This window comes from Fistularia commersonii, chromosome 10 (genome assembly GCF_037954325.1).
Source record: "Fistularia commersonii isolate RoL2024-O1a breed Wild chromosome 10, RoL_Fcom_v1.0, whole genome shotgun sequence".
Classification (NCBI taxonomy): domain Eukaryota; kingdom Metazoa; phylum Chordata; class Actinopteri; order Syngnathiformes; family Fistulariidae; genus Fistularia; species Fistularia commersonii.
In genome coordinates, this window is record NC_141293.1 from 3,100,236 (window position 1) to 3,116,256 (window position 16,021).

Sequence of the window (16,021 nt, forward strand, 5' to 3'; positions counted from 1 at the left end):
CGAGGCTCGGACGCCGCTAAGCCTCCTCTGGAGCTTGTAGCTCCCCTCCCCCTTCCCGAGACCCCTCCCGTCGGCGCTGGCGGCCCCCCCGGATCCGTTGGTAGCCGCCTCGGATCCGCCGGCGAGGAGGAGGCGGAGGAGGTCCTCGCCACGGGTGAACGCGAGAGCAGCATGTGAGCAGGGAGATAAAGGAGAAAGCAGGGAGGCTACGCTAGCTAGCCCGGTGTAGCCACTGCGCCGCATCCCGCAAAAGGCGAATCTTTCGTTTTTTTTTTTTAGACGAGACACGCAAAAACACAGTCCAAATCCAAGTTTGCCTCTCAAGGGCAACCGACGCAGACGCCGTCCCAGGCCAATTCAATTAGAGAGGAGACGACGGCGGCGGCGGCGGCGGCGGCGGCGGAAGATCTAGGCGTTCTTTTCTTTCCCCCCGTCTGAATCAGACAGGCTGCAGACAAGTGGATGAGGGAAGGAAATAATAATAATGTAAGAAAAGAACCTTCCGGAGATCGGTGAGGGATAAGTCTCCGCCGCCGCGGTTCTTTTCTTTCCTTTGTGAGACGCCCGATTGTGAGGGAATGCGCGGCGGATGTCTTGTCCAGAGCGGTTTTTCATGAGCGAGCAGGAGATAAGGGAGGCCGGGTGACGGACGGGCCAGATTAGGAAACGGGTTAAATCAGGCGGCGTTTACCGGGGATGGGGGTTATGGACGTGTCCTTGTTTTGGGGATCTTTAATAATGATAATAATAATAATACATGGGATTTTTATAGCGCTTTTCATGACACTCAAAGACGCTTCACAAGTAAAAAACAGAAGGAACAGAACATACGCAGAATTATTGGGAAAAAGTCCATAATTGCAGAGTGTGGCGATGAGCGCCAGTCCAGGGACAAGCTGGAGGAGCTTCGCCGGTGTGCAGCTGAGTGTCGTGCTGCTGTGAGGAGGCAAGTGTTGGAGCTGGATGTCGGAGATGGATTTTTGGTGGAGGGAGAAATGGTGGAGCAGGAGGAGCAAGAAGATTTCGGCCGATGGAAATGCCGTCTCGCTAGGCGCCATCGGGATCCGGAGTTTCGAGAGGCTGGCCGGCTAGCTAGCTAGCCAGCCTGCTCAGGTCACCGTCGGGATCTGGAGTTTTGAGAGGCTAGCTAGCCAGCCAGCCTGCTCAGGTCGGCAAGCTAGTTTGGTAGCTTGCTGGAGATTGTCCAGGTGAGCCTTTGTCTTTGGTTTGGTTGATTGGTTGGAGAGCGGGAAGCGGCAAAAAAAAAAGGGGGAAATTAAGGGGAAATGTGGACTCTCGAGTTCCTCCGGTCGGTCGGGACGCCGGAGAGGAACCTCAGCTGTGATTGGACGAGAGGCGGCGTTCACCCGGGATCCATCTCAGGGCCACTGATAAAAAAACCCCCACAACCATTCACCCTTTCATTCACAGAGCATACAACTCCTGCCCCCCTCATTCTGACCTCATAGACATACTACTATCCCCTTATTATTTATGCAACAATTCGACCATTCACCCTCTCACTTATACATCATATCGAGACAAACCCGGAGAACCCCACGTACCCGTTCATCACGCCGTCTGACGGAAAAATGTACGTTTTTGACGAGGAGGCCCCGCGGAACCGCGTGAAGGTGTGAGATAACGCGGCGGAAAGACGAGAACATGAAACGCAGCGTGAGAGCGGAGAGGCAGCCATCACTAGCGGCCCTTTATCCTACAAGATCACGCTAATTGCTGCGAAAAAAAACAAAAAACAAGTTTCAAAAACAGAGCATTTTCTGTTTCTTCAGCGTTTATTAGAAAAGATGGAAATCCGGGCCGGTTGTAGCTGCAGCAAGAAAAATCCCCGCTGTTCATCGCGTAATAACACGGTCGACTTTGAATTTTTACAAATGTTTATTTGTGCCGTTCGAGTTTTACGGAGGGGGGGGATTTTGAGCGACCCACTTGGCTCAAAGACCAACCTGAACACCCCGCTCCGAGGTGTAATAACGGTGTTATAACACCTTTCAATGCAAAAGGGATATTCAACTTTTTTTTTTTTTTTTTTTTTTAAATACGTTTTATCCGCTAGCTGTCGCACCCGCGGTTCATCCCCCACCCGTCGCCTCCTCCTCTCGCGGTTTCAGACGTCCGCGGGGCTTCATCCCGGCGTCGTCTCCGGCGCCACGGAGACGGCGGTGACGGCTCCGAGTCAGGAGTTCCTCCGGATGTCGCCACCTCCGACTCCGCGGGGACGTCTCTTGTCACCAGTCGTCGTGGTCGGTTCCGTCAGACTGATGTCCGGGGTGGCGACGCCGAAGCGTTCCCGGCCAGTAATTAGCAACCCCCTCCGATAATGCGATTGTATCCGACGGGTTTTTCTTGCGAAACAGCGCTAACGAATGAACTGTGGGTTAATAGAGAGTGTGTGTGTGTGTGTGTTGAGTGGACGCTAGCGATGCATTAGCAGCCAAAAGCTTGAGGCTGTGGGTTTTTTCCGTGCCGCGCTGAAAACCTGGCGCGCGTCAAGAGGAGGCGGATGGCGTGCTTTCACGTGCACGTTGTTGTTTTTTTTTTTTTTTTTTTCTTCTCCCTTAACACGCTTTCCAGACGTATTCAAATGCGAACACAGATTCTTCGGGAGGTCAGCCAGAACTCACTGCTTTGTATAAGTTAGCGTTTCCGTGTGTGTGTGTGTGTGTGTGTGTGTGTGTGTGCGAGCGTCCGTACATCTGGTACCTCACCGGTTCCCCGTCGAATTCACGTTAGCATCCTTCGCATTTGGAACAAGTGCAAGATTTGAATTGCTAAATCCGACAAACAAAGTTAATTAGCAGAGTTTAAGCTAACGGGCTGCGGGTTTGGTCCGGTTCTTCAGCCAATCAGATGCCGTTGTTATTTTTTTTTGTCTTCCTATCTCCATCCAGTCACAGATGTTCTTGAACCCTGTGTCTGCATGGGGTTCCTCAGGGTTCCTCCCACAGCCCAAACACATGCAGGAGGTTCATGGAGACCCCGAATTGTTCGGATGTGTGAATGAGAGGGTGAATGATTTTGTTTATATGATGAATGAATGAATTGTATGTGTGTGAATAAGAGGGTGAATGGTCATGTTTGTGATGAATGAATGAATAAGTTGTTTATGTGTGAATGAGAGGGTGAATTATGTGTTTACATGATGAATGAATGAGTTGTTTATGTTTTTGAATGAGAGGATGAATGGTTGCATGACTGACGTGTGAATGACGGAGTGAATATTTTTTCATCTCTGTATGACGTGTGAACGACAGAGTGAGCGATCGGACATCTCTGTGCGACGTGTGAACGAATGAACGAGTGAATGGTCGTGTGTCTCCATACGATGTGTGAATGAGTGGCTGCGAGTTCCTACGTGACGTGTGAATGACGGAGTGAATGTTTTCGTCTCTACGATGTGAATAACCGCGTGTCTCCATGTGACGTGTGAATGAATGAATGAATGAGTAGGTTGCATTGGCGCCGTGACATTTGGTGAGACCGTGTCAGAACACACACACACACACACACACACTCGTAGCCGGGGTGCGAAGGAGAGCCCCGGCAGCTCTTGGTGTTCCATGATTGATTGATCCCCGGCGGCCGAAGCGATGGTAGCGGAGGCGCCCGGCGGGGCGGTCAGGCAGAGCGGGGGTTGACGTCTGACCGGATCGGACGTCTCCCTCAAATATCCGAGCGTTACGAGCGTCGCGACCTTCGCGAGACTCAAACTATCTCACTTCCTGAAGAGGCCCCGGGGGGCGGCGGCGGCGTCGGGCTCGCTGACAGATGAGTGACTCGCCCGCAGACGCCGACAATAGAAGCCGACACCGACCCGGCGCGCGGACGACCCCGCCGTAACATTAGCCGGGGAACGCCGTGACATTTCATGATTAATAAGTGGCTGATTTAACTCAGCAGAGCTTAGCCTGGAGCTAGCTGCTAGCCTAGCGCGAACGTTAAGCTTTGGCAAAAATAAGGATTTGGTTGTTAAGCGCAGACGGGATGGAGGCCGAGCAGCTTCATATAAGTAGACGTATCTTTCATATCTTTTTCGTCATTTAAAAAGCTGTCGAGTAATTTATTCTAATGTTACTACCATTAATAGACTATTTTTAAAAATGCTCTTTCAAGGGGGGGTAATATTATATTCCTACATTTAACACATTTTCCTGATCTCTGAATTCTATCCGGCTTTAAAAAAAACAAAACAAAAAACAGCCAATCAGATCCTGGCTGCTATTTAACGGCAATGATTCATTTATACATTAATAGTAAAAACGCCGGTCTGGAGCTAATTTTTTTTTTTTTTTTCTATGTTTTATATTTTTATATTTCTATGTATTTGATATTTTACAGAAAATATTCCTCATATGCTATAGCACTATTCTATTAATATAAAATTAGCCATGCTACATTAGCCATGATGCTATGCTTTTAATGTTACACCCTTATTATTATTATCATTATTATTATGTAATTTTATTTATTCCTTTTAACAGCAGTAGTGAGTGCCGTGAACCTCGAACACATCGGGAAGCGACGGTTTCCACCGACCGGGCTTGCGAGAAGACGACGGTCGGGGACGAGCATCTGGAAAAACGCGACGCTCTGTGACGCGAGGGGGATTTTTTTGATCAGGACATGAAATCAGAAAATAGGTCACCAGCCGTCAAACAATAATTGGATTTAAAATTTGATCATATTAATGAGACCTGGGGAAATCCTCTCCGCTCCTCACTTATTCATACCGCTGTCTAACTGGGAGGGGTTCGGGGACCCGTGCACGCCACCTCATCAGAAAAGTGTTTTAGCGTCACTTGGTCCGGTGGATCGGGATAAATGGGCGTGAAAAGTCATCCATTCACTCATTCATTCACACGTCGGGCCAATTTAAGGTTTTCTTATTGACTGTGGAGGTTCTCCGTCATCCAGGTCCGGGTGAAGTTGTGTCCAAATCTTCTTCCAAGTCCAGTTGGACCTTGAATTTCTTAATTAGAAGATGTTTTATGTGTATGTATGTAATCCCACTAAATTGCTCTTTTGTTCCAGCAAACAACACTCCGTTAGCATAACAACGCCCCTAAGACTTAGTTTCTGCAGATGCAACTGTTTCACTTACATAACAAGCCACCAGCGCTAACCGCTGCGCCGCTGTGCTAATTCTTTGACATTGAAGCTCCGCAAACTCAGCGTCGCTCCTCCCTCTGAATAAACCGTGAACGCATTTTACCGCCGTGGTCTCTATCGGCATTGTTACGCGCATGTTTTGACAAATTCGACTCGGCATTAGCATCACATCCCCGTGTCGGAATTTGGGGATTGGTTGACTTAGCAGGTGTTTTTTGGGGTGGTGGAAGGGCCATATGTGGACTTTATTACATCAAGGAGAGCCTTAGCTTACCAACGGCGCTAATCACAAACAAATCGGAGTGATTGAACAAATTTGAACGGAGCTGCGAACACACGAACAAACCAAAAAGCAAAATAACTAGCTGTCCGTGTCGTTGCGTTGTAGCGTAGCATCAGGCATGCGTGCTATTACGCATTGTTTACATTGTTCATCGTTGTGTTCTCCTGTTAAAATGCTATTTTTCAGCAAGCTAGCCCTCATCATGGCTCCCAGAATGTTTAAAGTGCTCGTGATGGCAATGTTAGGAACAAATCAAGAATTACATTCGATCCGAAGAAGGCTAATCGCGAGAGCGGTGTTGGTGTTTTTGATCTCGGCAAGGCTAAGTCAACCATCGGTACGATCCTGAAGAATGAGGAGGCGCTAAAGACAGCTGATGTGGCTAAAGGGCAACTGTGGCAATGAAGCAAAGGTCTCAAGCCTTAGAAGAAGTAGAAAAGTGATTGGTAGTTTGGATGAATGAAAGACGGCTAGCTGGAGATAGCGTTAGCGAGGGTCGCAAAGGCGGGAAGGCTTTACTTTTGCTGATTTAGCAAAGCAAACGAGTATAAGTGCTGGAAGGAAGGGAAAGGTCAGCAGAAACATAGTAATAATTAATAGTTATCTTTAATTCCTGCCCACAAATAAACCCATAAAAAAAGCTCCACAAGAGTGTAGCATGTTTTTGGGGGCTGGAGAACAGAACAACAGGGTTTACACTGATCTCGACAGGAAAAATAGATTTTGCTCATGAACTGAGTCAGAGAACAAATTCAAATTGTAAGACGAGGTTCGACTGTATGTGAGTGTGTTAATATATATTTATATTCTGCATTTGGCAGAGCACAATGTGTGACGGTGCTCTGGAGGCTCCAAACCGCACTTCTTAAATGACAGCGGATTAGCGAACAGCGTTAGCATTTCCTCGCTAATTGTCGTTTCCAGTCACCGTTAGCCGCCGTCGACGTCCCAGCGCGTGAATAATGTACGATCTATCGCCGAGGAGCGTGAATTTGTTCCGACAGGGAACGAACAGGTGAACTGGGGCGCACGCCAGGATGGCCGTGCGCGCGTGCGGGACGCGCCCACGAATGCATCAATAGCTAATAATAGGTTAGCTGTCACACTTGTCGGTAACCCATTAAAGAGCCATTAAGGGTTTATTCATTCGTCCCCACGTTCGCCCCTCCGTGAAAAGCTTTCATTTTAACGCGATGCTACCCGATGGCTCCCACCGATGGCCTTGAAGCCAAGCGTTTCTTTTTTCTTCTTCGAGTGGACGCCAGCGCTCTTTGTCCACTCTCTCCGCCGCCGCCGCCGCCGCCGATCCTCCCGCGGACAGTGGCGGCTGTAAACACGACGAGTTTGCAGAGATCTGCGGGAACAATAACAGAAAAAAAAAAAAAGAAATGACCAAGGTCCTCGTCTATGTAACGAGTCTGTCCTCGTCTATGTAACCAGGAGCGCCGAGTCACGAGTTCCGCAGTTCCCTTCGCCGATTTCGGTACGAGGACGCCGTCAACGTAAACAACAACAAAAACGATGACGCTTTTTTACCAGGTGTTCTGAAAACCCGTGGAAAATGACCAATGTTTCACTGATGGAAGGATGAACGGTTGAATGTGTGAATGAGAGGGTGAGTAGTTGTATGCTCCGTGATGAGACCGGTGTGATCGTCCAATCACGGCTAGGATCGAAATCTTGTGGCGGCTTTCTCTGGAATTGTTGTCGAAATCTGAGATGGCGAGTCTCGAGCGCCCGTTTGGGCACAAGAAGCAATTCGGATACAACCGCAGCACACGCTGGTTGGCGCGGGCTAACGTATTAGCATACGACTCGAGAACCCTCCCGTGATGCCGCGGCATTTTGTAAGGGTAAAAAAAAAATGATTAAGGAAAGCTTCCGCCGCCGCGGTCGCCGCGGGATACGCGGGCGCGGAGTCGGACCCCGGGCCCCTCATTAGGCTCCGCACGGGGAAAAAAAAACCCAGCTACGATCCATATTGGACTTAATTGGCACCCGGCAGGTTTGTTGGAGATGGAGATGGATTTCAAGTCATTCATTGGAAGTTCTTGACAGGTGCGGTGGAAGAAAGCGCCCAAGCCCAACAGTGGTGTATATATATTTATATATATATAGATATATATTTATATCTAACTTGAATATCATCTGTCAAGAACTAGCATATCTAAGGAGAAGGCTGCCTGTCATCTTTGATGTACATCTAACCGCCCGCGCAGGAGGCTGGATTTGATCAGGAGCCGCGTCGTACCCTTGTAAAACCCATCCATCAAGATGATATTTGGTTGACAAGACCGGATAAAAAAAAAAAAAAAAAGGGTTGGGGGGCCGGGAGGGGGGGAGTATCTTTACAAGGAGATGATTTCTGCTAAGCGCGCTACGCTAATGACCGACTGCCGCGGCGTGCTTTCCAACCCGGTCGCCAACAAAAAAAAAAAAAAACAAAAAACGTGACTGTCCGACATTCTTCCGTTGGACGCGGTTTGTCGGGTTTGTTTTTTTTTTTTTTTTTTTTTTTTAGTTCCAAAAACACGGCCGGCAAGCGGCGGGCTCAACCCGGGGGCGGATTATCAGTGGAAATTTTCACTCCGACTTCTTTATTTCGCCGGTGGAATCAATGTGGCCAACAGCGAGACGTGATTGATAATGATATTGGGATTGATTGGCTAAATCCCTTCCCACAGTTCAAAGTCCCCAAACAGATAATATATATACATGCAATTCAGTGCAGAGATAGGACTTGGCAGGAGCTGCCAATAGATAAGTGAAATAGGGCCAGAGTGAAAAGGCCTATCAGTCCCTGAGGGGCTTAGCTGCAGGATTCTGAAGCTCTAAACTGGCCGCGGTGGAGGGAGATAGTCGACATTGGTTTTAAATTACCCGAGATTGCCTTGTGGTTTTCGGTCTACGGGGACGCCGGCAGAGGAGATGTTTGTTAAAACAAGTGCAGACATCGAGGCGGATTGGGGTGCGAGGAGCGGACCTGCCAACCCCCCCCCCTTCTTCCTGGCCCCCCCGCCGCCAGACGGAGAGGGTTGGAAGGCTGGTAATTGCAGAATTGGCAGAGCGGTCTGAGGGGGTTCTTGCGGCAATGATATCCGCCACAGGGATCGAGGCGGCGATGATTTTTTTTGGGGGGGGACGGGGGCTCCTGCTCCTTCCTGGGAGGCGGATTGCGGTACGCCGTGCTAATTTCTGGTCGTAACATATGTTTATGATTCCAAATGATCTTCGCTAATGCTAATATGATGTATCCGGGTTCCTGCGTGTCCTGGAAAACGTTCAAAATGAGGGGGGGGAAAAAAAAAAAAAAGTCAAACGTCCTGGGATATTAGCCCTTTCTGTACCTTAACAGGCTAAAGGTCACACGAGACACCACAAGCTCGTCCCCTCTGCTCCCAGGGGTCCTCATTTGACTTTGTCGCCAACTTTTAATGCATTTTCGGACTCCAGTTGTGACTTCTCTTTTCCAATGAAGTGTCCAGAAGCCAAACAAGGGACTCTCAGGTGAAGAGTGTCACTTGTATTGGTCCGCAAATGCTAAATTGGTCCAAATCTCTGAGAATGTAAGAGATTATGAACACGGAAGCAATCTGGGTACATGGTGAGGGGCGGCAACTCACTGATTGCGGCAAAGGGGCAATGCAACGTGCTTCCCGTTCGGGACATCGGGGGCAACTCATTGCCTTTCCCAAGGACACTTTGGTGTCTTTGGAAAGATGACTGTTCTACCGACTGAGCTGAAGTCGCCCCCGCTAGCTGGAACCCTGTATTAGCATTCAGGGCTAAGGAACATGAGCCTACTTGCTAAAACGAAGTGTTAGCGGCAGAGTAACTTTGTACAAAAACTAGCAAAAAGAGACCTTCCTGGATAAATGTTGTGATTTTTTTTTCCGTTCACCCGGCACTCGGAGCCCAGCGTGAACGGCGCCGGATGCGGCGCCAAAACTTAGTGTCGTGCCGCTTTCGACGCTAAAAGTTTACTTTTCTTCGGGGCACGGTAACAAAAGGGCCTTTTAAGCCCGGCCCGTGAAAATCTTTAGGAGAAATTGGCTCCGGCGTTGAGGGGTAGAGGTATCGATCCCGCCCCCCCCCGGCTCAGACCGGGGAAAAGATGGATAGATTTCTTTGAAATGCCCTCTACGTGAGAATGTAAGGGCTATTGTGTCTTCTCACTCAGGAGTAAATAGTTTCACGACATATCCGGGGGGGCCACCTTTTTAGCGTCGGGCCGCCGGCTTCCCTTGAGAAGGTGCGGAGGGAGGAGGTGGAGGGGTTTTTGCTACCAGGGTGGAGCACATTCATCTGCGCTCCCCAGACTCCACAGAAGCGTTTTTTTTAATTTTATTGGAAGTTAAATCTCCTTCGGAGAGTTGGCAGCCTCTCATCGGGATATCTATTTCAGCAGCTGTCAAGGCTGATTATATGGGGTTGTGCCACACACTGGCAGCGACAGCAACCTCCCGCTAAGAGGGAGACCATTATGACGTTATCGATTGATGCGCTCGTTTGCATGTGCGCGTTCGCGGGCGAGGACGGCGCTCGTCCCCGAGGAATTCCTCGCGAGGATACCGCGATCCGTACCGGATTGATTGGGAAGCTGCAGGCGCGATCGGAGACTTTCCCGATACCGCCTTCTGCTCCCGGGAGCCGTGCTTAACGATTTATTGCTTGTTCACACCCGCTAACTCCGTCTCAATGGTCAAAAAACACTTCAGCGGAACCGCCGAGCGGGGGATTATGTCGGGGAAACCGACGGCGAAACCGTTTCGCTCCAGGGGGACGCGACAAATTCCTCGGAAATTTAACCCGTCTTCCGTCACTTCGTTGGTTCATTCGTTCTCCCGTCCGTCCTCAGCTAGGAGGTGCGACTCTCAGGCCCGCGAGTTTGGGTGAAAACGCAAAACCTTCGTCGCGGTTTGACCGTCCGCAACTGAGTGTGGTTTGCAGCGCCTGGAAACAGAAGGATACGGAACGGGCTTCGCTGTGGAAAAGCTTCGGTGACGGGGAAAACGCGACACTTCGAAAATAGCACCCAAGATTGCAGTGCATGCGCGAGTGGGTGGACCGTAGCGACAATGGCCGACTCCAGGGCACTCTAGAGTACTCTGGGGTACTTGGAAGTACTCTGCGGGTACAAGACTAGCATGAGAGTACTTTAAAGTACACTGGAGTACAAGACTGGCATGAGAGTACTCTAAAGTACTCTGGAGTACAAGACTAGCATGAGAGTACTCTGAAGTGCAAGACTAGCATGAGAGTACTCTAAAGTACTCTGGAGAACAAGATTAGCATGAGAGTACTCTAAAGTACACTGGAGTACAAGACTAGCATGAGAGTACTCTGAAGTGCAAGACTAGCATGAGAGTACTTTAAAGTACATTGGAGTACAAGACTAGCATGAGAGTACTCTGGAGTGCAAGACTAGCATGAGAGTACTCTGAAGTACTCTCGGGTACAAGACTAGCATGAGAGTACTTTAAAGTACACTGGAGTACAAGACTAGCATGAGAGTACTATGGAGTACAAGACTAGCATGAGAGTACTCTAAAGTACTCTGGAGCACAAGACTAGCATGAGAGTACTCTGGAGTGTGAGACTACCATGAGAATACTTTTAAGTACTCTCGAGTACAACACTAGGATGAGAGTACTCCAGAGTACTCCCCGTGCTATTGCACTACTGGACCTTTCAATGATTCGGAAAAGTGTGGATTTACTGCACTATCACTCTGATTAGCATTGCTTACGTATTTTGGAGTTCAAGGTCCCCGAAAGCAGAACTCCGCCTTTGTTAACTCCTGGTGCAGTACCCCTTTTTTTTTTTTTTTTTTTTTCAATAGCCCGTCGAGACCGGAGGTTTTTCTACGTATGCTAGTGTTTTAGTCCATCAAGGAATTACACAGCCAACTACTAGGGTGGCATGCGTTCTGCAGCGCCTCTGGTTGTTTCCCAACGTCTAAGGTGAGCGGAGATTGTTCACGAAACGTGCAATTTGGTGTCCCTGGCTCTGCTAATGAAGAGCTCTCTTTTAAGTGTCAAATTCTTGGAGAAGCTACCGGAGAACATAGTTAGCGCTAAGCTACACAAGTAGTCTCAATGTAGTACGCGGTTTGATTCTTGTAGTACTTTGGAACTGCTAACTCTGCTAGAAGATTTCTCGCCCCTGGATACGTAGCGTTCCGGTCTTGGGGACGTTACCGTACTTTCTGCGACATATCGGGAAACGAAGCGTGTTTTTTCTGGTCCGCAACGTGCGTGAGATGAACCCCGCTTTTGTTTTGGACGGCGGAGAGCGCCGAGAGAATCATTAACAGGACAGAGCTGCTAATGACGCCTTTTGAAGACGGCGACGGCGTTTCAGCCGCTCATTTTCTTCTGATTCATTATTAAACATCACGAGAGAAAAACCCGCTCCGCTTTGTTCGCGTTCTTTTTGATGGCTATTATTTATCTATTTATTTATTAATGAAATTAATTCCGATTCCCCTCCCGCCCATCACCCGCCGACTTGGAATACGTTCCGCTATTTGCCGGCGCCATCGATATTTTTGAGTATTAACCGCCGATAAAAGCCACCTCTTCGGGTTTGTTTGAGCTCCTCCATGCTGTGAGAGGAAGGTGGGCGGCTCAGGGCAAAGGATCTTGGAACTATCGAGTCAAAATATTGATGGATCGCAGCCAGTCGCTGTGATGCCGCAGCCAAAGACCTCGTGTAAAACGTTCTCCTTACTTGGGAAAAAACACCCCTAAACATTAATTTTGTTTGGAGTACAAGAGGTCACTGAGTGTGAAGTCTTCAACGAGTGGTGGAGGGCTAGCGCAAGAGCTAGTTGCTTCAGGGATTCGCTCATATTTTCACGCTAGCTTTTGCTCATGCTAGTCCTGGGTCGACGTATCATGACGAACATGCTGAGCGCGGGTCCGGCCTGTAGCATGCTAATAAGCAACCCCGTTGGCGATTGAACGCCCCATTCCGATCGAATTTAGCGTTAGCCGCGTGCCGCAAAGCTACAAGGGTTGCTCATTAGCCGTCACATTTGCCCCTGAACCCACCCACGTGGGATGGCTTCGAGCTGCCTCGGTGGTATCTGTAAGTATTTGTGTACAGTATCACAGTTGTAACCATTAGTAAGCGGCGTTGTTGCCTTTGGATGGCGGCGCCAGCCTTGAGGATCCTCGGGAGACGGCCTCGGTTTGTAGTTTTATGTTCCTCTGTTCTACTTCACGGCGAGTTAAGAACTCCCACAGATCGCGCTCTGGTTCCGAGAGGAAACGAGCTAAATTAGCTGAATTGCCTTCAGCTCACAGATTAACTCGAGCTGCGGAATCCTCCAAATATGGCGCCCACGTGCCGGAACGCTTCACATGTTCTCATGTTCTCCACGGGCTGGTTTTAAGAGTGTTGATGTCAGATTCTTCCTCTTGTCCTCTGGGCTGTTCCCTTCTGAGGGGAACATCTCGGCCAATCATCCGCCTCCATCTAACCCTCTCCACTGCATCATCTTCTCTCAAACCAATCAACTTCACGTCCTCTGTCCCTCTGTCTTGCTGTGGTTGACCATAAGTCCTTCCCTCTCTAGGATGTACCTCCACCTCTCTAGATGTTCCTTCACCGGTTCCCTGCTCTCACAACAGATCACAATGTCATCTGCAAACTTCTTCGTCCACGTCGTCTCCCTTCTAACCTCGTCGGTCAGCCTGTCCGTGACCTTGTTGCACTAGAAGGTGTTCAGAGCTGCTTCCCCATATGCTCTCCGTCACACCATACATGTCTTGCGCCTCCCTAGCACACTTCTCTGACACCCCAGGTGCGATCTGGGATCGCGGGAAGATAATCCCTTGTTCTGCCACCAACGGGGACGGATTTGCGGTGGAAATTAGGAATGCTTCACAACTCATTCCTATTGCTAAGCTACTCCTTGTGCCCTCCAATTGCCCCTGCGGGACCAATAAAGTTTATCTGATTCTAATTCAGTCCGGGTTTGTCCAAAGAATAATCTGGTTCCCCTCGTATTTTTCTCCTCTGTGTGCCTTGGTTTGGAAAGCTTTGCTGCTGGAAAACAGCTTTTAGCTTTGGTATTAGCCCACCGCTAATAGGTCAGACGTTACTTTGGTGATGTGTTGCCATGCGCGCCTGTGGAATTTCCAGGGAAAAAAATAAAAAAAAAAGAATCCCGACCATTCCTTAACGGTTTACCTGTGACGCTTTGGCAATGGCGTTGTTTGCGACAAAGCGCCGACCGTATCATTAGCAGCCGCCCCCGGATATTAATTCTTGCCGTGTTCCTCTCGTTTGGCCACTGGTTTTCCCTTTCGCGACGCAAATGTCAGCCGGAGAGATGAATCGGGGGAAAAACAAACCGGCGGCTTGTCGCCGGTATGCTGCAGAATGTCAGGGTGGGCCGGGGGGCCGGCGGGCTCGGGGGGAGATGAGATATTGGTCCTGGCCTCCGAAGGACGTTCCCAAAGGTGGAGGTAGGAATGGCATCTGTGCTTAGAAACCTATTAGCGACGGGCCTTTGCTCGTACGGAGCCGTATTCGATCGGACACGCGATCCAATATGGCCGACTTGATAGAAAACATCCCGCGGCGTAAAAGCCATTTTTTCTTTTTGCAGATTTATGAGCAGATTGAAAAGCACTTTGGCGGGCGGGCGGGCGGAGGCTCGACTTCCACATTCTCCGCGTGGCCTTTCAAGATCCGAGGAACAATGGGGGTATTTGTACGAATCGATCACACCGGAGAAATGGGGGTTCGCGGCGCGGCGCCCGTTTCCCCGCCGCCGCCACCCCTTCTCCAGTTAAAACCCTTAATGGCCGCTCGCCTGTCATATTCGCAAGCTGCTTGTAAAACAGATTAGAGCTGGGGTCCGCGGAGTTCTCGGGCCCCGGCGAGGAATATAAATCAATTGCGCCCTGATGGCGGTGCAGTTTGATGCCTAACGATGATGGAGTTGGACGCCTCGCACTTGTCGCGGGGGGGCGGACCGCCGTCTTGCAAATGACGGTAATGCATGTTGCGCCTCGCCCACTCGGGCGATCCCTCTCTCCGTCTCACTTAAACGAACCTTGTTGTTCGGCGCCTGCGGAGAAAGGAAAGATTAATTTATATTTCCATTGATTGGCGCTGAGAGTTAATGGAAACCATACATTCCTTCCCTTTTTGTCGCGCAGGTGATTGTAACTTCGGGAAGACGCTGGCGGCGTGCGGATACAGCCAAGGCAGAGACGACGACCTGGACTGGGAGCAGGTCAACACCAGGGAAAAGCCTCCGCCGGACCCATGGATGCCCTCAGGTAACGCTGGCGTTGCTAGCTTCGAGATGTTAGCACCTACAGATATGTGCGGCCGCGGTACGTGAATGTCTGACAATGTCACTTGCGCCGAAATCGAGACATACAACCGTCAACCTCTCCTTTGTCTCCAGTACTGCGTTTTTTGCAGTAAACCGTCCAAAATCCTGCTGTACTGTACGTCAGTGCCGCGAGTACTCTGTACCCAGTATTGTGCCCTCCCAAATATGCACATGTGCTACGTGAACAGGTGCTAGCATGTTAGCATATTCTGTTTCCCGGCGTCAACAGGGAGGCGTTTGAAGTATTTGGAGTATTTGAAGTGTACTTATACTTACACTCGAAGTGTATTCGAATGCGTGTGCTCTGCTGTGTACTTGACTTGGCAGTATGAAAGTAAAGAACGCAAACACAGTTCTTTTGTGCTATTTGCTTCATGATAAAGTTGGATAAAAAATGTTTTTGGTGGTTTCATCTATTTCAATTTAAGCTAATTACTTACATTGTTGTTCTAGCGTATCAGTACATTCTTCAAATAGAGAAACATAAAAGGTTTCCGTGGTTACGAGCCGAGACCCTGTATAATCCACGGGAGGCTAATTTGACGAAGCAGTGAGTCACTCGTGTGAACTGTGATGGATCTGCTGTGAGGTCGGACTATTTCAACAAGCCAGACGTTGCCATTAAGGTGAAGTCACTGCTGAAGTCAATTTCAGTAAAACCGCTAATATAGTTGTTTTCTTCTTTTTCCGTCACGCCGAGTTCCCGTTTTGATGCTAGCTAGCATCGTTTGCGCAGTGTCTGATCGATGACTACTTTTTCCTTTTTAGTGCGACAGCCATTATGCCGCTTCTCCCCGAACTGCATCACACTCCCTCCCCACGCCACAACAAGGCGGGGGGGGAGCGTCTATCAGCACAACCTAGCTAGCTTTCCTCGCTAGCAGCCGGCGCGGATTTGTTTGTGAGCACGTCAGGGTAGCAGGCGTTGAGAACACCCTGGAGAAATTACTTCCTCTTGGGGGGGGGGGGGGGGGTTCCCACCGCAACTGATTAATGTCAGGGCGGGGGGGGGGGGGGGGGGGGGGTGCAAAGGTCGCAGTGAAGGCGTGACCTACGAATTAACATTTTACGCACGTTATAAATTGGATTCTTGTCGAAATCTTCTTGTCTTGGCAACTGGACTTGTATTTCTTTACTTGAAGGCGTTTCAGCCCTCACTTTTTGTTATGCTAACGGAGGTGTCGTTCGTCGGAACAATTTAGTGGGGTTACCTGGATCGGGGTGCGAAAAGATAAAGCTAAACAAATTAG

General features: G+C 49.5%; 1 protein-coding gene across 7 annotated transcripts in view; it reads left to right on the top strand.

Moving 5' to 3' along the window:
* The window catches only part of LOC147230110 (receptor-type tyrosine-protein phosphatase mu), a 186,283-nt gene that overhangs the window by 16,455 nt on the left and 153,807 nt on the right, over nt 1-16,021 (top strand). For all 7 annotated transcript variants that reach the window (XM_086153265.1, XM_086153268.1, XM_086153266.1 and 4 more), the window contains exon 2: nt 14,590-14,712. In XM_086153265.1, coding sequence (XP_086009391.1) covers nt 14,590-14,712 — 123 coding nt within the window. The remainder of the gene's footprint in view (nt 1-14,589; nt 14,713-16,021) is intronic.